General features: G+C 42.7%; 1 protein-coding gene across 5 annotated transcripts in view; it reads left to right on the forward strand.

Annotated features, from left to right (window-relative positions):
- The window catches only part of REPS2 (RALBP1 associated Eps domain containing 2), a 303,614-nt gene that overhangs the window by 124,955 nt on the left and 156,410 nt on the right, over nucleotides 1–22,249 (forward strand). For all 5 annotated transcript variants that reach the window (XM_077296311.1, XM_077296312.1, XM_077296310.1 and 2 more), the window contains exons 3-4: nucleotides 5,860–6,002; nucleotides 11,473–11,578. In XM_077296311.1, coding sequence (XP_077152426.1) covers nucleotides 5,860–6,002; nucleotides 11,473–11,578 — 249 coding nt within the window. The remainder of the gene's footprint in view (nucleotides 1–5,859; nucleotides 6,003–11,472; nucleotides 11,579–22,249) is intronic.

Below are 22,249 nucleotides of genomic sequence, written 5' to 3' on the forward strand. Positions count from 1 at the left end.
ACTGCGGCCTGCACACACACGACAACTGCGCTGCAGTTTCCTCTCCTCAGAGATTTCCCGCGCTTCTCTGCCCCTGCTTTCGCGCGTTTTGCTTTTTATCCTCTCCTCTCCCTGCGTCACTCTGCCTCCTGTCACATGAGCCTGGCTTCCCCTGCGCCCCTCAAATCCGTCCCCCGGAACCCCGACTCCCGGCAACAATGGTTCCACCCGTCTGCACAGCTCACCAGGTCCCTGTCCCCTACACATGCACAGGTCCAGGAGGGGAGATATGCATCATCGAGGTTGGTAGCTTCGGTGACGTTAGCTCAAAAAGCATTTTCCAGCATATATAGTGCTGAGAGAGTTATTAGTGCACTCCAGGACCTGGTCTTACGAGCAGTCAAAAGAGATGGGTGGGAATGACGGCTCACATATCCCCACTCCAGGGGCGTGGCAGATAACATGAAGAAAAAAGGGATGTTGTTTCCAGCATCTGGTAACTTAGTTCTTTCTTTATTTCTTTCGAAACGCATCTTGCTCCCCCGCCTTGTCTATGCAACCATTGTAATTTTTACAAGTTTTAATGGATTTCAAATAAAGAAAGAACTAATTTTACCAGATGCTGGAACAACAACCCTTTTTTTCCCTTGAGCACATTATCTGGTGTGGATGCACCTGGTTCCATGCAAACTGGACTTGAAGTACTACGTGAGCTGGCTTTCTTTTTACTATATGCAGATAAAATGAAGACCAAGTATCTCATTCAGTGTCTGTGACTGGAGTTGTAGAGGGCTATAGTGTGTTTGCTGAAATACTTATGACCATGTGATATTTCAGTTTTTCTTTTTTAATTTGCAAAAATTACTACATTTATGTTTTTTTCATCAAGATGGGGTGCAGAGTGTACATTATTGAGAGAAAAAATTATCTTTTTTGAATTTACCAAATGGCTGCAATGAAACAAAGAGTGAAAAACTTAAAGGGGTCTGAATACTTTCTGTACCCACTGTATATACTGTATATACAGTATATATATGTATATATGCTTGCTCAGCTCAGTGCTCTGCGGTGAAGTGCTAAAGTTGAGCTGTGTTCATATACAATCAACTCCTTTCACCTCACTGACGTCACTGTGAGTGTAAGATCTTTCTGACGACATTGTGAGCGTGAGAACTGTCATCGGAGTGCACAGCCAAGGAACTCCTTTCATCTCTTTTCACCACTCCTTACGGTCACGTCATTGAGTTGAACTAAGTTCATTGGCTCTGAACTCCGATGACCTTTCTGATGGCACTCATTGGAGTTCACAGCCAATGAATTCCTTTCACCTCAATTACGTCAGAGGGAGCACTGTGGGAAATGTTCTAACGGTGCTTGCTCTCACGTCATTGAGTTGAACTGCATTCCTTGGCTCTGAACTCCGATGAACTTTCTCGCGCTCACAGTGACGTCGGTGAAGTGAAATGAGTGCATTGGATATGAACTCCGCTCAACTTTACCATGTCACCGCTGGATATCAGGCTATATATTCGCATTATGCAACAATGCAGCCTGCCATCTAGATGTAGCAGAGCTAGACGCATCGTGGGACAATTGGATTATTATTTTCTCAGCGGACCGGTGAGGAATATGATTGTTTATTATTTTTATTCTTTTACAGGAGACATTGGCTTCAGTGAATTGGGCATTGACGTGAGTATACATGTTTTTGGTAAATGTAGATTCATTAAAGGAGTCTGTATTATTATTTCAAATAGAAGATTTTATTCAGGGTGTTAGGTTTTTTTACAGTTTTACTACGGGGTTAGTAATGGAGGCATCTTGTCACCTGACAATACAAAGATGACATCAACCCCAATACTACCACCCCATTTGCCACTGCCCCAGGGCAAGTGGGAGTAGCGAGACTAAGTGCCAGAATTGGCACATCTTATGGATGCACCATTTCTGGGGTGGCTGACAGCTGATGTTTTTAGTCTAGGACAGGGCCAATATCTATGGCCTCTTCCTAGGCTATTAATATCAGCCCACATTTGTCTGCCTAGACTTTGCTGGTTATTAATTATAGTGGGACCCTACATCTTTTTTTTGGGGAGTCCCCCATTTTAGTAACCAGTAAAGGTTTATTATACAGCTGTGAGCTGATATTAATAGCCTGGGTAGCTCCATGACAATTACCCCTTCCCAAGTTATGAACATCTGCCCCCCAGCTGTCTGCTTTCCCTCTGCTAGTTAATAAAATTTATTGGTATCCCATTTTTTCAGACATTGATTTCATTATTAATCAAATACGTGTACGGTAAGCTACACACGCACTGTAGAACTAGACGCGTCATTAGACAATTGGATTATTATCTTCTCAGCAGATGGGTGAGGAATATGGTTGTTTATTATTTTAATTCTTTTAAAGGAGACATTGGCTTCAGTGAATTAGGCATTGACGTGAGTATACATGTTTTTGGTAAATGTAGATTCATTAAAGGAGTCTGTATTATTATTTCAAATAAAAGACTTTATTCCGGGTGTTAGTTTTTTTTACAGTTTTACTATGGAGTTAGTAATGGAGGCGTCTTGTCACCTGACAATACAAAAATGACATCAACCCCAATACTACCACCCCACTTGCCACTACCCCAGGGCAAATGGGAGTAGCGAGACTAAGTGCCAGAATTGGCACATATTATGGATGCACCATTTCTGGACCAGCTGAGAGCTGATGTTTTTAGTCTAGGACGGGGCCAATATCTATGGCCTCTTCCTAGGCTATTAATATCAGCCCACATTTGTCTGCCTAGACTTTGCTGGTTATTAATTATAGTGGGACCCTACATAACCAGTAAAGGTTTATTATACAGCTGTGAGCTGATATTAATAGCCTGGGAAGCTCCATGACAATTACCCCCTTCCCAAGTTATGAACATCTGCCCCCCAGCTGTCCGCTTTCCCTCTGCTAGTTAATAAAATTTAATGGTATCCCATTTTTTTCAGACATTGATTTCATTATTAATCAAATACATGTACGGTAAGCTACACACGCACTGTACTAATTATATATGTCACTGACATCTTTATATCTATTTATGCTATGTATGTATGTGTGTATATATATATATATATATATACTAGATGGTGGCCCGATTCTAACGCATCGGGTATTCTAGAATATGTATAGTAGTACAGAGCACAGCCCACGTAGTATATAACACAGCCCATGTAGTATATGGCACAGCCCACGCAGTATATAACACAGCCCACGTAGTATATAACACAGCCCACGTAGTGTATAACACAGTCCATGTAGTATATAACACAGCCCACGTAGTATATAACACAGCCACGTAGTATATAGCACAGCCACGTAGTATATTGCCCAGCCATGCAGTATATTGCACAGCCACGTACTATATAGCACAGCCCACGTAGTATATAGCATAGAGACGTAGTATATAACACAGGCCACGCAGTATATAACACAGCCCACATAGTATATAGCAATGTGGGCACCATATCCCTGTTAAAAAAAAAGACTTAAAATAAAAAATAGTTATATACTCACCTTCCGGCGGCCCCCGAATCCAGGCCAGGCATTCAGTGATGCTTCTCGCGATGCTCCGTTCCCAAGAATGCATTGTGGCAATAACACGTGATGATGTAGCGGTCTCGCGAGACCGCTTCATCATCTCAGGTCATTGCCGAAATGCATTCCTGGGACGGAGCATCGTGAGGAGCGGAAAAAGCGCCGGAAGGTGAGAATATAATGATTTTTAATTTTTTTTAAGTATTTTTAACATTAAAAAGTTTTTACTGTTGATGCTGCATAGGCAGCATCAATAGTAAACGTTGGTCACACAGGGTTAATAGCAGCATTAATGGACTGCGTTACACCGTGTTATGCCACTGACTGGAGGGGAGTATGGAGGGGGCACTGACTGGAGGGGAGTAGCGAGGGGCCAATTCGCGGCCGGACTGTGCCTGTCGCTGATTGGCCGCGACCAATCAGCGACCGGGGATTTCCGCGACAGACAGATGGAAGTACCCCTCAGACAATTATATATATAGATATATATATTCTATCCTGTCGGGTCTTGCTGTGATTTTACTCTACGCTTTCATTATGTTTTCAAAGATGTGGGTGTGTAAAAATCGGACGGCATTCGCATGGTCTAAGTACTACTGTCCGATTTTTTTTGCTTGCACTCATTGACTTCTATTCGTGAATGCAATCTGATTTTCGCATACAGTCATCGTATACAATTACAGCATGCTGCGTTTTTTTTCCGGTCTGATCATGATCTTATCCGAGTTGGTAAAAAAATAAATTACAGATGATCACACAATCATAAATTAACATTGGTCCAATTTAATCGCAAGTGGGAGCGAGCCCTATGACTTAAAGTCAGAGTCTGGAGGAACAAAGTTAATTTCCTCCTGGCAGCAGGGCTTTCAGTGATAAATTGGAGGTCCAAGTGGAACCCACAGAGATTTAACAGAGATCACCCGGTGAGTCCATAAGTTATAGCTTGTCGATGCTGGAATACCCCTTTAACTGGAGCAGTTAGCGACTTAAGGCCCCGTCTCACATAGCGAGATCGCTAGCGAGATCGCTGCTGAGTCACTAGTTTTGTGACGCAACAGCGACCTCAGTAGCGATCTCGCTATGTGTGACACGTACCAGTGATCAGGCCCCTGCTGTGAGATCGCTGGTCGTGTCGGAATGGCCTGGACCTTTTTTTGGTCGTTGAGGCCCCGCTGACATCGCTGAATCGGTGTGTGTGACACCGATCCAGCGATGTCTTCACTGGTAACCAGGGTAAACATCGGGTTACTAAGCGCAGGGTCGCGCTTAGTAACCCGATGTTTACCGTGGTTACCAGCGTAAATGTAAAAAAAAAAAAAACACTACATACTCACCATCTGATGTCCGTCAGGTCCCTTGCCGTCTGCTTCCTGCTCTGACTGACTGCCGGCCGGAAAGTGAGAGCACAGCACGGCAGTGACGTCACCGCTGCGCTCTGCTCTCACTGTACGGCGGCTCAGTCAGAGCAGGAAGCGGACGGCAAGGGACACCAAAAGGCGAGTATGTACTGTTTGTTTTTTTTGGTAACCAGGGTAAACATCGGGTTACTAAGCGCGGCCCTGCGCTTAGTAACCCGATGTTTACCCTGGTTACCCGGGTGCTGCAGGGGGACTTCGGCATCGTTGAAGACAGTTTCAACGATGCCGAAGTCGTTCCCCTGATCGTTGGTCGCTGGAGAGAGCTGTCTGTGTGACAGCTCCCCAGCGACCACACAACGACTTACCAACGATCACGGCCAGGTCGTATCGCTGGTCGTGATCGTTGGTAAATCGCTATGTGAGACGGGGCCTTTAGAGTAGGTACAATCATTAGAAAGACCCCTTCCAACTCTGATGTAGCTTTTCCAAAAGCTGCCAATGCAGGTTAAAGATTTGCCCTAACTTTTGTAAAAAGACAGTGGCTTTTTATTTCTTTTACATATTAAATTAATTGATATTAAAAATAAAAATAATGACAAAAAAATTCAATTACCACTGAATATTTAAATGGAAAACATAGCATATTACCATATGGTTTTGATGCATACATCACGGTTTTTGCCAACCATATGTCAGGCTGTTTTCCCACAATTAATAGACTTAATTATTAGATGATCGACAGGTTGTTCTACCAGGGATGAATTACCATCTGTATTGAATGACACAGGTCTAGTCATTCTTTTAACATTGCTCCTTGACAGCTTGCCATGTCTGAACATTGGTATTCTTTACTTAAATAAGTAATGAGAACATGAATGATTGATAAATGACGTAGACTGAAATGTACTCATGATCTGTAACGATTTTCTTTTCTCTCGTATACAGAATTGCCACTTGCTTGTTTCCTGTCATTGAAATCTGACAACCTAAAATATTGCATTCAATTGGCAAGCATAGATGCACACCAAGCAAAACACAGTGCCAATGAGAAAGGTTCACTCCACCCCTTTGGTGAAGGAGAATCTAAGGTAAGAAAGAAGTAAAAGCGTAGAATGCAGAATACATAAACCACATCCTGGAACAGACATGCACAGCCAATGATTAACACGTTAAGATCATTTTATTTGTTTTTTTTTAATGTTATTTTTAGTTCATTTTTATAGTGGTTTTATTTATTTTTATAGATAGCAGTAAATTACTTATATGCCATTATTCCCCTGTCACGCTCTGACAGTCTTCAGTAAGGAACAGGGGCCTCAAACTGTCCCTGGAGCTGGGACCCTACCTATCCTTGTCCCAGGGCTTCTCTTAAAGGTGGAGAGGCCCAAGTCTCCTAAGAGCAAGGAAGCAGAGCTTTCATCGGCAGGACAGAGAGGGTCTGGCCAGGTTTTATAGGAAGAGTTAAGGACCAGATCAGAAGCAGCTGAAATGGAGCTGCATGTTTCTGACCAGCATAGAAAGGGTCATTAACCTCTTCAACACCAAAGGAAACCAAATTAATTCAATATGGGATCCAAATACACAGGCTAAATCGAAGATCTGTGATTCACAATACACAGTGATCTTCTACCCCCAGATCTCCCAGGAGGACGTGACACACTCATGACATCCCCAGTCATTGCTACAACTACAACTTCGAATACCGGTACCCGTGTTATCAGTGGTTTCCATAAGGGTGCCATCAGTGTGCCATCCGAGTGTCCTTTTTTACCATTAGTGTGTCATCAGTTTTTTTTCCAGTATGGATAAAGAAAGAAATTACAAAGTTTCTCCTATAGTTTGCAATGTTAAAAATGGACAGCACATTTACAGAACATGGATTCCATCCGCGTGCTGAACGTGTTTGTCATGGACCCATAGACTTGTATTGGCCCTTGTCATCTATACTGCCAGAAAAAAAAACGTGCGTCTTTGTGTGTTTTGCACGAACACACAATCCATGTAGAAACACAGACATGTGCATAGCACAAAGGTTATTATGGGTGCACGTGGTATCCGCACTGGAAACATGAACATGTGAAGGAGACCTAATATGGAGTCTGTGAAAAACCTAAGGGCCACTCAATATTGTGAACTCATACCATATGTGTAAAGGTCCTGGACTAATGCTCCATTTACACTATGAACACTTGTTTCATGATAATTCTGCAGCCTAAACAGGCTGCCTTTCACCGGACAAATGCGGTAAACACTATTTACTACATTTTTGGTGTGAAATGATCTTTTGGTTACCGAAAAACATAATCTTTTGTGGCAGTGCATTGTCCTGTGTAAACAGGATCTGCGCTGCTGAAAATAATTGCAGCCTATGCACACTGAATGATCTATTATTGATCAACACTAGTGTTGAGCATTCCGATACTGCAAATATCGGGTATCGGCCGATATTCGCTGTATCGGAATTCCGATACCGAGTTCCGATATTTTTGTGATATCGGAAATCGGAATCGGAAGTTCCTATAAGTTCCCAGTCATCTTCGGCGTGTGCGGTGCGTATGGTTCCCAGGGTCTGGAGGAGAGGAGACTCTCCTTCAGGCCCTGGGAATGCGAAAAAAACACCATTGGAGGAAACCCTCCACTAAACTAAACAAAAAAACACCAGAACACAGGCAGGGATGCCTACCTGTTCAAGGCCTCCAACAATTGCACTACCCAGGGTGCACCAGGCCCAAATGAAGATAGCGAAAACACAGGTGCAAATAATACCGATGCAGCCAACCTACAATCAGGAATTGGCTGCTTGGAGCATCCGTGCAAAAAAATAGTCTGTATGTGGCATGTTCACACAGGACTGCAAAGTATATGGTGAAAAGCCTATTAATGACGCCATATATATAGCGGGCTAACCATGATGCATCCTGTGTGAACAGAGGCCACAGTGTACAGAGCCATCTAGGGCCCAGGCGCACCCTGGAAAAATGTACAGTGCACCAAAAACATAATGTATGCAAGGTATTGGTTGATATTATGGCCACAATATTGAAGCTGCCAACCCACGTCAAGGGTCCTTGTATCTTGGCAGTCCTAATCTAAAAAAACACCATTGGAGGAAACCCTCCACTAAACTAAACAAAAAAACACCAGAACACAGGCAGGGATGCCTACCTGTTCAAGGCCTCCAACAATTGCACTACCCAGGGTGCACCAGGCCCAAATGAAGATAGCGAAAACACAGGTGCAAATAATACCGATGCAGCCAACCTACAATCAGGAATTGGCTGCTTGGAGCATCCGTGCAAAAAAATAGTCTGTATGTGGCATGTTCACACAGGAATGCAAAGTATATGGTGAAAAGCCTATTAATGACGCCATATATATAGCGGGCTAACCATGATGCATCCTGGTTACATGGCATACAGACTATTTTTTTGCACGGATGCTCCAAGCAGCCAATTCCTGATTGTAGGTTGGCTGCATCGGTATTATTTGCACCTGTGTTTTCGCTATCTTCATTTGGGCCTGGTGCACCCTGGGTAGTGCAATTGTTGGAGGCCTTGAACAGGTAGGCATCCCTGCCTGTGTTCTGGTGTTTTTTTGTTTAGTTTAGTGGAGGGTTTCCTCCAATGGTGTTTTTTTTAGATTAGGACTGCCAAGATACAAGGACCCTTGACGTGGGTTGGCAGCTTCAATATTGTGGCCATAATATCAACCAATACCTTGCATACATTGTTATGTTTTTGGTGCACTGTACATTTTTCCAGGGTGCGCCTGGGCCCTAGATGGCTCTGTACACTGTGGCCTCTGTTCACACAGGATGCATCATGGTTAGCCCGCTATATATATGGCGTCATTAATAGGCTTTTCACCATATACTTTGCATTCCTGTGTGAACATGCCACATACAGACTATTTTTTTGCACGGATGCTCCAAGCAGCCAATTCCTGATTGTAGGTTGGCTACATCGGTATTATTTGCACCTGTGTTTTCGCTATCTTCATTTGGGCCTGGTGCACCCTGGGTAGTGCAATTGTTGGAGGCCTTGAACAGGTAGGCATCCCTGCCTGTGTTCTGGTGTTTTTTTGTTTAGTTTAGTGGAGGGTTTCCTCCAATGGTGTTTTTTTAGATTAGGACTGCCAAGATACAAGGACCCTTGACGTGGGTTGGCAGCTTCAATATTGTGGCCATAATATCAACCAATACCTTGCATACATTGTTATGTTTTTGGTGCACTGTACATTTTTCCAGGGTGTGCCTGGGCCCTAGATGGCTCTGTACACTGTGGCCTCTGTTCACACAGGATGCATCATGGTTAGCCCGCTATATATATGGCGTCATTAATAGGCTTTTCACCATATACTTTGCATTCCTGTGTGAACATGCCACATACAGACTATTTTTTTGCACGGATGCTCCAAGCAGCCAATTCCTGATTGTAGGTTGGCTGCATCGGTATTATTTGCACCTGTGTTTTCGCTATCTTCATTTGGGCCTGGTGCACCCTGGGTAGTGCAATTGTTGGAGGCCTTGAACAGGTAGGCATCCCTGCCTGTGTTCTGATGTTTTTTTGTTTAGTTTAGTGGAGGGTTTCCTCCAATGGTGTTTTTTTAGATTAGGACTGCCAAGATACAAGGACTCTTGACGTGGGTTGGCAGCTTCAATATTGTGGCCATAATATCAACCAATACCTTGCATACATTGTTATGTTTTTGGTGCACTGTACATTTTTCCAGGGTGCGCCTGGGCCCTAGATGGCTCTGTACACTGTGGCCTCTGTTCACACAGGATGCATCATGGTTAGCCCGCTATATATATGGCGTCATTAATAGGCTTTTCACCATATACTTTGCATTCCTGTGTGAACATGCCACATACAGACTATTTTTTTGCACGGATGCTCCAAGCAGCCAATTCCTGATTGTAGGTTGGCTGCATCGGTATTATTTGCACCTGTGTTTTCGCTATCTTCATTTGGGCCTGGTGCACCCTGGGTAGTGCAATTGTTGGAGGCCTTGAACAGGTAGGCATCCCTGCCTGTGTTCTGGTGTTTTTTTGTTTAGTTTAGTGGAGGGTTTCCTCCAATGGTGTTTTTTTAGATTAGGACTGCCAAGATACAAGGACCCTTGACGTGGGTTGGCAGCTTCAATATTGTGGCCATAATATCAACCAATACCTTGCATACATTGTTATGTTTTTGGTGCACTGTACATTTTTCCAGGGTGCGCCTGGGCCCTAGATGGCTCTGTACACTGTGGCCTCTGTTCACACAGGATGCATCATGGTTAGCCCGCTATATATATGGCGTCATTAATAGGCTTTTCACCATATACTTTGCATTCCTGTGTGAACATGCCACATACAGACTATTTTTTTGCACGGATGCTCCAAGCAGCCAATTCCTGATTGTAGGTTGGCTGCATCGGTATTATTTGCACCTGTGTTTTCGCTATATTCATTTGGGCCTGGTGCACCCTGGGTAGTGCAATTGTTGGAGGCCTTGAACAGGTAGGCATCCCTGCCTGTGTTCTGGTGTTTTCCTGGGAACGCGACCAGTCACAAGACCGCGATGTCATCGCAGGTCCTACACTCACTGCATTCTTAGGAACGGAGGCTGCCGGTTGCACCGCTGAGGTCCAGGGTCCGTCGGAGGGGTGAGTATATCCATATTTTTTATTTTTATTCTTTATTTTTTACATGAATATGGATCCCAGGGCCTGAAGGAGAGTTTCCTCTCCTTCAGACCCTGGGAACCATCCAGGATCGCTTCCGATATTTGTGTCCCATTGACTTCCATTGGTATCGGGTATCGGTATCGGCAATATCCGATATTTTTTGGATATCGGCCGATCCAATCCGATACCGATACTTTTGAATATCGGAAGGTATCGCTCAACACTAATCAACACATCTGAATCAGGGTTGACCTGGGTAAACAGGCTATTAAACGACCTCTAACATGTTGCTTGTCAACGGTGATCTAACCGTGTGCATGCAGTGTAGTTAGACCTTTAGCCCTAAGTAGATCCACATAACCTGAGTAGAACTCCAAAATTGGAGCATGGTTAGAAGAGGGTTGTTCCATCACTGACAACTGCTTGTTAATCTCTGCAAATCAACTGATAGGATGCAACACAATTGTCATAAAGTGATACTGCAAAAGAAATTATTAAACTTAGGAAGTGTTTAATAAATTGAGGGCCATGTAATAGATAACAACCTCTACAGCAAGCGCTTAATAGTGAAAATGAAAAGGTTTCTCCTGAGAAGTGAATCCCTTAAAGCATAAACATATGAGAAAAGGAAATCTAATCAGTTCTTCTACTGAATCTGTGGAATGTCCCTAATGTTCACCTGATATGAATCAAGTTATTAACGCCAGCATCACACAACATCTGGTCTATATATAACCAAGAACTGTGAAAACAATGAATACAAATTAGTATAAAGAATATAATTTTTTTGTGTTTCCTTATAAATGCAAATTTCCAATACACTGTCCGTGTACTTTCACTGTTTCACAATTGATTTGGCTTTTTTCCTGTTATTTTTTTTCCTTTAAGTCAGAAGCCAAGATATGTGTGACATCTCCTAAGAAATCTCCTCTTTCAACATCCCCGGAATATGCATGTGGGAAAAAGCAAAACAGTCCTGAACAACACAGTGGAGGTGAGATAATGAAAACTGTTTTTTTTGCCATGCTATCCCATATCTATCTATCTATCTATCTATCAATTTAGAGAAATATTAAAGCAGCACAAAAATACAACAGAAAAATCGGGTGCAAAGCCCCCCAGGCATAGACCAAACCTCAATTATAGGAATCCAAAGCTCCTGCTTTTTCACTATGAATGGTGTGCTGCCTCCATTTTTTGGATTATCCTATCTATCTATCTATCTATCTATCTATCTATCTATCTATCTATCTATCTATCTATCTATATTCTATATCATGTTATAGCTTTGCACCCACCCCTATAGTTACCATTTCCTCCAGGTTATGCACTTCAGACTGTAAACATTTACCCATTAGATTTTTAATATACCGTATATGTAACTACTGACTGTCAAATCTTAGAAAATATAACCATGAGAACGGATATTAAAAAATAATTTTATCAGATAACAAAAATAACATGACCGCTGTGTTTATATCGCCCTCTACCAAGTTTTCCCACCATTACATTACCAAATTTGAACACTAGGACAATAACCCCGGAGCAAACAGCACAGTCATTAAGAACTACCTTCAGTGTAAAAAAAAAAAAAAAAAGAAAAAAGGTCCTGGAAGTGATGATATGGTCCCCATAGAGCCCTGATCTCAAAATCGTGAAGACTGTGTGGGATTACATGGAGAGGCAGAAGAATTTGCATAAACCTACATCCACGGAAGATCTTGGTTCTTCAAGATGTTTAGAACAACCACCCTGCCAAGTTCCTTCAAAAACTGTGAAAGTGTATCTAGACAAATTGATGCTTTGTGCTGTTTTGAAGGCAAAGGGCGGTCTCACCAAATATTAATTTGCGTTACATTTTTCTCTTGCTCATTCACTTTTTGCATTTTGTTAACTGATAAAAATAAACTGATACCATATTTTACACTATTTTAAAACTTTCTTAGCAGCGTTTTTTCAACACATACCTAAAACTTTTTCACAGTTTTGTATCTGCCTGTCTATCTATCTGTTTATATATTAACTTTTCTCTATCTCTATCCTTTCAAATTGACAAAAAGTTCTGTGCATAATTTTATAACAAAGATTTATGTCAATGTGATTGTAGCGTGCTCTTACTCTTAATGATTAGAGATTTGACTTTGAGAACTATTATTATATTTTCTTAATACTTCAGCAGCATATAACAAAGCAGTAAATATTGTATGATGATTTTTGTAGGCTTGCTATATAGCAGACAGCAGCCCCACGCACGTTAGAAATTGTCTAATTATAGTGTCATTAGATTTATCAACCTATAATTTGATTACAACATGGAAGTATTTATACAATTTCCTCCGGTAATTACAATTTAAAAGGATTATATCAGTCTGAGTTTATTCACTTATTCATAATGTCCGTTGTTACAGCTTACAAAAGTCATTATGTGAACTGACTTGGCTTCTCCCTTCAGTTGGGTAGATGTTATTCAATATTGAGTGATTTATGTACTAAAATTATTTAGTTGTTATGTACAAAAATGATGTGTTTCTACCAACAATACATCAGCAAACATTTTTTATACATAATAGAAAATGAAAAAATCTAGAAAAAATGACACTAGCTGACAAAAAGTTTAAAATAAGTTTTCAATCTATATGGTTGACCCATATGAAGCAAAACATTGCATCTTGCATTGCAAGATAATAATACCAAAGAATTTGTGTTTGCAATCATTTTCAGGAAGAAACTGAGTATTATCTGACAGAATTTCAGGGGTGTCAATACTTTTGGCCACAACTGTATGAATCATATGTAATTCTTGTATGTCCTCCATAAAAAAAAACCTCTTTTCTTTATTCCCATATTTCCATATTATCATTATATTACCCTTATACCTTTGAAAGAAAAACAAAAGAGAAGAAATAATGTTATAAATGACAATAACTAAAAATGTTAATTTCCATTTAAGGGAAGCCACATTTTTGGGTTACTTGTGCCTAAAATACATAGCATAAAACTGTTTTAAGCTCCTATTGGTTTTATCGAAAGAGTCAGGCAATATAAAAATCAGATGCCAAGTCAAAATTACCAGGAAGGAAGTATTAAGTTAATAGTGATCATTGGTTTATTTCTCCTTGCCCCTCCCAGCATTGCTTTATTTCTCCCTGCACTTGAACCTTCCAGCATTGGTTTATTTCTCCCTGCACCTGCACCTCCCAGCATTGTTTTATTTCTCCCTGCACCTCCCAGCATTGTTTTATTTTTCCCTGCACCTCCCAGCATTTGTTTATTTCTCCCTGCACCTGCACCTTCCAGCATTGGTTTATTTCTCCCTGCACCTGCACCTCCAAGCAGTGGCTTATTTCTCCCTGCACCTGCACCTCCCAGCATTGGTTTATTTCTCCCTGCACCTCCCAGTATTGGTTTATTTCTCCCTGCACTTGCACCTTCCAGCATTGGTTAATTTCTCCCTGCACCTGCACCTCCCAGCATTGGTTTATTTCTCCCTGCACCTCCCAGCATTGGTTTATTTCTCTCTGCAACTCCCAGCATTGTTTTATTTCTCCCTACACCTCCCAGCATTGGTTTATTTCTCCTTGCACCTGCACCTCCCGGCATTGGTTTATTTCTCCCTACACCTGCACCTTCCAGCATTGGTTTATTTCTCCTTGCACCTGCACCTCCCGGCATTGGTTTATTTCTCCCTGCACCTGCACCTCCCAGCATTGGTTTATTTCTTTCTGCACCTGCACCTTCCAGCATTCATTTATTTCTACCTGCACATGTGGGGTAGTGCGATACATAGTCCTCTTTTCTCTTCATGAGAAATCTAGCATAGAATCCTATGCAAAGGGCATGTCAGTGCATTTATCTGCTTCTTCCAATGTATTGACAACCCCCTAGTGCAGGGGTGGGGAATATTTTTTCTGCGAAGGGCCATTTGGATATGTATGACATCCTTCGGGGGCCGTACAAGCTCTACCCACAAAGTACATCCTGACTGTGGCACTGGTTTCAGGACGTAATCTTTCATTGCATGCCCTTCAGTGGACAGTAGTGAACACTGCATGTTTGTGCTAACAGAGCAAGAAGAAATTAATGGTCTTGTGGAAATCAAAATATAGCTCCTTGCCCAAGAATGCGGTTCTTGAGAATCTGCCCGGTGGCCTGATAAAAGGTCATCGAGGGCCATAAATGGCCCTGGGGCCTGAGGTTCCTCACCCCTGCCCTAGTGTATTCCAGTATAATGTTCATATGGCTTCTATGCTAGATTTTTCTGGTACATCAGATCTGTCCAAAAATGTATAATTTTTTTTAGCAGGGAGCTGCCCAGCCAGGGCCGGACTGGCCATAGGGCACTTCTGGCAAATGCCAGAAGGGCCGGTGCCAGTGGTGGGCCGCTCAATCCGCCGCCCCCGCCGTCGCATTCAACTACACCGGCGTATAGACGCCGGTACAGTTGAATGCAATGATGGAGGAGAGCGTCTACAGACGCTCCTCTCCCATCATTCCCCGCTCTGCCTCTGACACTGCGGGTGCGCGATGATGTCATATCATCGCGCACCTGCTGTGTCCCGGGCAGACTGCAGCTGCTGAGACAGGAGCAGGAACCAGGAAGCAACGCTGGGCACGAGGAGAGGTGAGGAGAGTTTTTTTTTTTTCTGGACTGTGGGGCCATTCTCGGAGGAGGTGAGGGGAGGAAGAGAAGAGATGTGGGCTGTATATAGTTCTCTGTGGGCTGTGCTCTGTGCTGTATACTGCTGTGGGCTGTATATAGTTCTCTGGGCTGTGCTCTGTGCTGTATACTACTGTGGGCTGTATATAGCTCTCTGTGGGCTGTGCTCTGTGCTGTATACTACTGTGTGCTCTGTGCTATATATAGTTCTCTGTGGGCTGTGCTCTGTGCTGTATACTGCTGTGGGCTGTATATAGCTCTCTGTGGGCTGTGCTCTGTGCTGTATACTACTGTGTGCTCTGTGCTATATATAGTTCTCTGTGGGCTGTGCTGTGTGCTGTATACTGCTGTGGGCTGTATATAGCTCTCTGTGGGCTGTGCTCTGTGCTGTATACTACTGTGTGCTCTGTGCTATATATAGTTCTCTGTGGGCTGTGCTCTGTGCTGTATACTGCTGTGGGCTGTATATAGTTCTCTGTGGGCTGTGCTCTGTGCTGTATACTACTGTGGGCTGTATATAGCTCTCTGTGGGCTGTGCTCTGTGCTGTATACTACTGTGGGCTGTATATAGTTCTCTGGGCTGTGCTCTGTGCTGTATACTGCTGTGGGCTGTATATAGTTCTCTGGGCTGTGCTCTGTGCTGTATACCACTGTGGGCTGTATATAGTTCTCTCTGGGCTGTGCTCTGTGCTGTATACTGCTGTGGGCTGTATATAGTTCTCTGTGGGCTGTGCTCTGTGCTGTATACTGCTGTGGGCTGTATATAGTTCTCTGTGGGCTGTGCTCTGTGCTGTATACTGCTGTGGGCTGTATATAGTTCTCTGGGCTGTGCTCTGTGCTGTATACTGCTGTGGGCTGTATATAGTTATCTGTGGGCTGTGCTCTGTGCTGTATACTGCTGTGGGCTGTATATAGTTCTCTGTGGGCTGTGCTCTGTGCTGTATATAGTTATCTGTGGGCTGTGCTCTGTGCTGTATACCACTGTGGGCTGTATATAGTACTCTGTGGGCTGTGCTCTGTGCTGTATACTACTGTGTGCTCTGTGCTATATATAGCTCTCTGTGGGCTGTGCTCTGTGCTGTATACTGCTGTGGGCTGTATATAGCTCTGTGGGCTGTGCTCTGTGCTGTATACTACTGTGTGCTCTGTGCTATATATAGTACTCTGTGGGCTGTGCTCTGTGCTGTATACTACTGTGTGCTATATACAGTTCTCTGGGCTGTGCTCTGTGCTATATATAGTACTCTGTGGGCTGTGCTCTGTGCTGTATACTGCTGTGGGCTGTATATAGTTCTCTGTGGGCTGTGCTCTGTGCTGTATACTACTGTGGGCTGTATATAGTTCTCTGTGGGCTGTGCTCTGTGCTGTATACCACTGTGGGCTGTATATAGTACTCTGTGGGCTGTGCTCTGTGCTGTATACTACTGTGTGCTCTGTGCTATATATAGCTCTCTGTGGGCTGTGCTCTGTGCTGTATACTGCTGTGGGCTGTATATAGCTCTCTGTGGGCTGTGCTCTGTGCTGTATACTACTGTGGGCTGTATATAGTTCTCTGGGCTGTGCTCTGTGCTGTATACTACTGTGTGCTCTGTGCTATATATAGTACTCTGTGGGCTGTGCTCTGTGCTGTATACTACTGTGTGCTATATATAGTTCTCTGGGCTGTGCTCTGTGCTGTATACTACTGTGGGCTGTATATAGTACTCTGTGGGCTGTGCTCTGTGCTGTATACTGCTGTGGGCTGTATATAGTACTCTGTGGGCTGTGCTCTGTGCTGTATACTGCTGTGGGCTGTATATAGTTCTCTGTGGGCTGTGCTCTGTGCTGTATACTACTGTGTGCTGTATATAGTTCTCTGTGGGCTGTGCTGTATATAGTACTCTGTGGGCTGTGCTGTATATAGTACTCTGTGGGCTGTGCTGTATATAGTACTCTGTGGGCTGTGCTGTGTATAGTACTCTGTGGGCTGTGCTGTATATAGTACTCTCTGGGCTGTGCTGTATATAGTACTCTCTGGGCTGTGCTGTATATAGTACTCTCTGGGCTGTGCTGTATATAGTACTCTCTGGGCTGTGCTTTATATAGTACTCTGGGCTGTGCTGTATATAGTACTCTGGGCTGTGCTGTATATAGTACTCTGGGCTGTGCTTTATATAGTTCTCTGTGGGCTGTGCTGTATATAGTTCTCTGTGGGCTGTGCTGTATATAGTTCTCTGGGCTGTGCTGTATATATTACTTTGTGGGCTGTGCTGTATATATTACTTTGTGGGCTGTGCTGTATATATTACTCTGTGGGCTGTGCTGTATACTACTGTGTGGACTGTGCTGTATACTTCTACGTGGGCTGTGCTGTATACTACTGTGTGGTCTGTGCTGTATACTACTGTGTGGTCTGTGCTGAATACTGCTGTGTGATCTACTACGCGAGCTGTGCTATAGTATGCAGGCTGTGCTGTATACTATGCGGTTTGTGCTATATAATATGCGGGCTTTGCTATATACTATGGGGAGTATATTATATTCTATGGGGGAGGCCATGTTATGTACTATGTGGCTGTGTTATATACTATTGTGGGGGTATATTATATTCTATGGGGGAGGCTGCGTTATATACTATGGGGGGCTGCATTATATTCTATGGGGGGCTACATTATATATTATGGGGAGGTGGGCTGTATTATATTCTATGGGGGTTACATACTCTGGGGTGGCTGCATTATACTCTGTGGGGTGGCTGCATTATACTCTGGGGTGGCTGCATTATACTCTGGGGTGGCTGCATTATACTCTGGGGTGGCTGCATTATACTCTGGGGTGGCTGCATTATACTATATGTGGGCTGCATTATACTGTATCGAGGACTATGGGGAATACGTTATACTATATGAAGAACTATGGGGTGCATTATACTATGGGAAGTGAATTGTACTACATGGATGACTGTGGCGGTGCATTATACTATATGGAGCACTATGAGGATTGTATTATGCTATATGGAGGACTATGAGGATTGTATTATGCTATATGGAGGACTATGAGGAGTGTATTATACTATGTGGAGGACTGAGCAGTGTATTTTAATATATGGAGGACTATAGGGAGTGTATTATACTATATGGAGGACTATGGAGCACATTATAATATATGGAGGACTATGGGGTGTATTTTACTAAACAAGTAAAATGCTGCATATTCGGATTGTTTTTGCTGGAACTAAAAGCCTTGTTGTCAGCAGCACATTGCCAGTGTAAACTGTAGATGTGCTGCTGAAAACATGATACTGTATGGTGATCTGTTAGTGATCTATTAGTGATCGTTCTGTCTCATCATTATTCCTCAGCTGGTGGAAAGAGGCCGGGAAACAAGCGTTGAACAACTTCAGTATTGTCGATCAAACTTGTTTAGCGGCCTGAACTCAGCGCACGTAAATACAACAGAAAGGCTTCTGTGTGATGTGCAATATGTTAGCATTTGGGGACCCATTTTAAACTTTGCCTAGGGCCCCACTTTGCCTAAAACCGGCCCTGCCTACAAGTGTACAAAGGTATTATACAGTCACCATGTGACAAGTGGGCCTGTGTAACTTCAAATGCCAGGGCTGAATTTTAGTCCCAGTCCGGCCCTGTGCCCAGCCATTCCACTACTTCCATATGTAAAAATGTACTGACAGGTTCCCTTTAATGTAACTAAGCTTTCTATGTAGTACTGGGTGACATAACCCCCTTTACGCCTCATATATTTACTCAATATATAGGAATATATGATATGTCATGTGATAAGTGATATGCCATGCTATGAAAATATATTTTGTGAGAATGTTTTTAAAGGATACCTATACAATCATATATTTTCAGAATAAGCTGCTCGGTGTATAAATTAGGAATAACACTATTTCTGACCATTATATAACTGGTGTCCTGTATTTTTCACCTCTTTTCAAAACTGCTCATCCTATCTCTAACTTGCCATTGAGTTGGTGGGGAAGACTAGCTAATGTGAAGTCTCTATACACAGTAGGCATAGAGCAAGAGGGATTTGTGTCCTTTCTTTAGGTAGCACTCAGACATACGCAACAGAGACATGGAGAACAGTATACATCAGTACTCAGGTGCATAGTTGTGAATCTGGCAATGGGATAAGCTAAATAAAACTGCAGCACAGTTTTTCAATCTCTTTTTGCCTCTGCTATTTTCCTCACTTTGCTCCTCTTTCCTCTTCAGCTCCTTCCATATTCATAGAGTATAATAGGAGGTGTAATTTGAAAGCTAACTCTGCCAGCAATCAGTCTTTTCCTGAGCAAGACAGATTTGAGTTGTTGCTTTAGAGAAGTGATTGCCAAACTCAAGTCCTCACAGCCCCCAACACATCATGCTTTCAGGATTTCATTAGTATTGCACAGGTGAGAGTACCTGTGGCAGTTTCTGATGCCTTGATAAATTCCATCTCCTGTGCAATACTGAGGAAATCCTGAAAAAAATGATCTGTTGGTGGCTGTGAGGTCCCGAGTTTTGGAAACACTGCTTTAGAGTGAATGATGAGTTCAGGAAATTGGGAGTGGAGATTGAAGTAGATTTGTCTGATAAGATACATTACAAAGTTTCTTATATCCGCCTGTACTGTTGATTTATGCAAAGCCTATTAAAAGTATAGCTTCCATTTAAACATGTGAAATGGTTTATAGAACTTTACATGTAGAAATGGAAATATACTATGCTAATTATACTCACTTAAATGTTTAACCTGGATCCCAATCATTTTGACAGATGTAACAATTTAATGTGTACTTGGGCATGCATTCTGTAGCCTATGTGTCACGACTCTGTTGTCAGATTACCCAGAGCCACGGGCTCCTTCCCTGTCCCTAAAGCTAGGGGTGCCCTAGCTATCCCTGCTCCCTGGATTACTTCTGATGGTGAAGATGCCAAGGCCATGTACCTTGCTCAACTCCTGAATCAGCCCTATATGTTTCCCCCTCCACCACCCAGGGAAGTGGGGAGTAATAGTATATGAATATACACAAACCAGGCAAAGAAGGAAGGACGAACAGGAATAAAGGAAAAATACCAATCATACAAATATGCCCTCACCTACAACGAAGGGGAACACTGGGGAGAAAAGGAATGTAAACCAAATACGAGAGGAAGAGGATTTGTAAACAGCCAAAAAGTCCAAGCAACAGTCACAGAAATATACTCCAAACGCCTCTACCAATAACTGATGCCTCCACTCCACAGCAGGCAGTACAAGACTTAATACTGGCTATCTAGATTGTCAGAGGTAAGTATATATAGCAAAGGGGAGTGGCCAACACTGCACAGTAGGGACACTAAAGCTGAACAGTTTAGCCCCTTCACCACTAACAGAAGCCTGCACTATTTAATATAAAAGAGGCGTGCTTCTAATCAGTGCAGTAGTACATGAAATCAGATGCTGTGGTCTTCTGGCTCCTCTCTGTCACGGTAACACTATGCTTCTGTGGAAAAAAAGATCAAGCATATTGGATTTAAACTTTTACTTATCCCATAGTGCCCACAGAGGTCTTGCTATCATAAGAGTGGTGGACTGTACTAACGTGTTCCTACCCCTGAAGACACCAATCATGTCATGTACATAGTATTATGCGTCTTTTGTATATCTTGTGTACGTTATTGTGATGTGATAATGTAGAGGTAATACATAAGTGTAACATGTATATTGTGAATAGACTGTGATGTGATTGTGTACAGCATAGTGTAAAATATAGATTAGGACCTAGCACATAATATAAAGGCAATAGGCTTAGTACATACTGATGGACGATAGTAACTGTAGTTAGCTGGGGGCATAGGATAAGGTACAGTTAATGTTTGGGACTAACCCATAATGGGATGGGGTTAACGCTAGTATAAAGCAGATTACTTCCTAATAGTTAGTCAGCTAGTGGCAGCAAGGAACTGTATGCAGTGGGAGGCCTTACTAGAATCCCTTGCGGGCATTCCTGTAATGTCCAGAGCTCAGGGCTCAGTATAGGTACTAGGAGGAGTGCCCTATCCTCTGGTGTACAGGGGACGATGGACGCAAGAAGAGAAGGTAATGGATTCTGGGTGCATTGCGTGACTGGACAGGAAATTCCTGTGGCAGACAGGAATAGCCAACATAGAGATAGTCCAGGGGCAATGGATAGTAATGCTGGAAATGGACTGTGTTAAGGAAATAAGAAACAAGAAATGTTGTGCCTGATACTGCATATTATGATCTGATGAACTTAAACTAGCCAGTAAACTGTTGTTGGTTAATACAAACTGTGTGTCCTTTGGGTTATGTGCGGCAGCTCCGGAAGATGGAGCAGGAGACAGTGGAGGCCTGTGGCCATACTGGGCAGCACAATGGGGCCGGGACACAGTTTTCTTGTAAAGTGTCAGGGCAATGTGAAGCAGCAGCTTGGTCACATCTACCATAACTTGTGGTTACTTTACACTGTGGCATTGTATTGTGAGTTTTCTGGTAATATCCACTATTGTATCAATGCATAGGACAACAGGTATCCAGTTCTAAAATGATTTTGGTATGATTGCCTCTAATGAGAAACAGGCACAGTGACTTGTAGGTATCTGGAGCTAGAAATTCCTTAGAACGTAAGAAGATGGGAACCTTCCAAGTAAAAATAGAAAGCAGCTGGGAAACAATGCAGCTCTCTACACATATGGTGTCAGCTTGAAGGGTCTCCCAGTGAGCTTCCTTCCTACACCAGTACAAACAATTGAAGTGTTTTTACAAAGGTAAAAAAAACAGATAAGAAATCAGCAAAGTTAATTCTTGGTCATTTTAAAAAGAATGCTTCAGAGTTCAAAACAATTATGAAAAAAGTCAGGCTTTTATTAATTAATATTCTATAAAACATAATTTGTTGTCTGTTCTAATGCAGTGTACAGATATAGCGTGATATTGTATTAGCAGTGCTGTGTTTACTTAAGAACAAAACCATACAACAGACTGGGAGACACAAACAGATAAGATGCAGGCCTTCTG

Source organism: Ranitomeya variabilis, chromosome 3, assembly GCF_051348905.1.
Source record: "Ranitomeya variabilis isolate aRanVar5 chromosome 3, aRanVar5.hap1, whole genome shotgun sequence".
Taxonomy (NCBI): Eukaryota; Metazoa; Chordata; class Amphibia; order Anura; family Dendrobatidae; genus Ranitomeya; species Ranitomeya variabilis.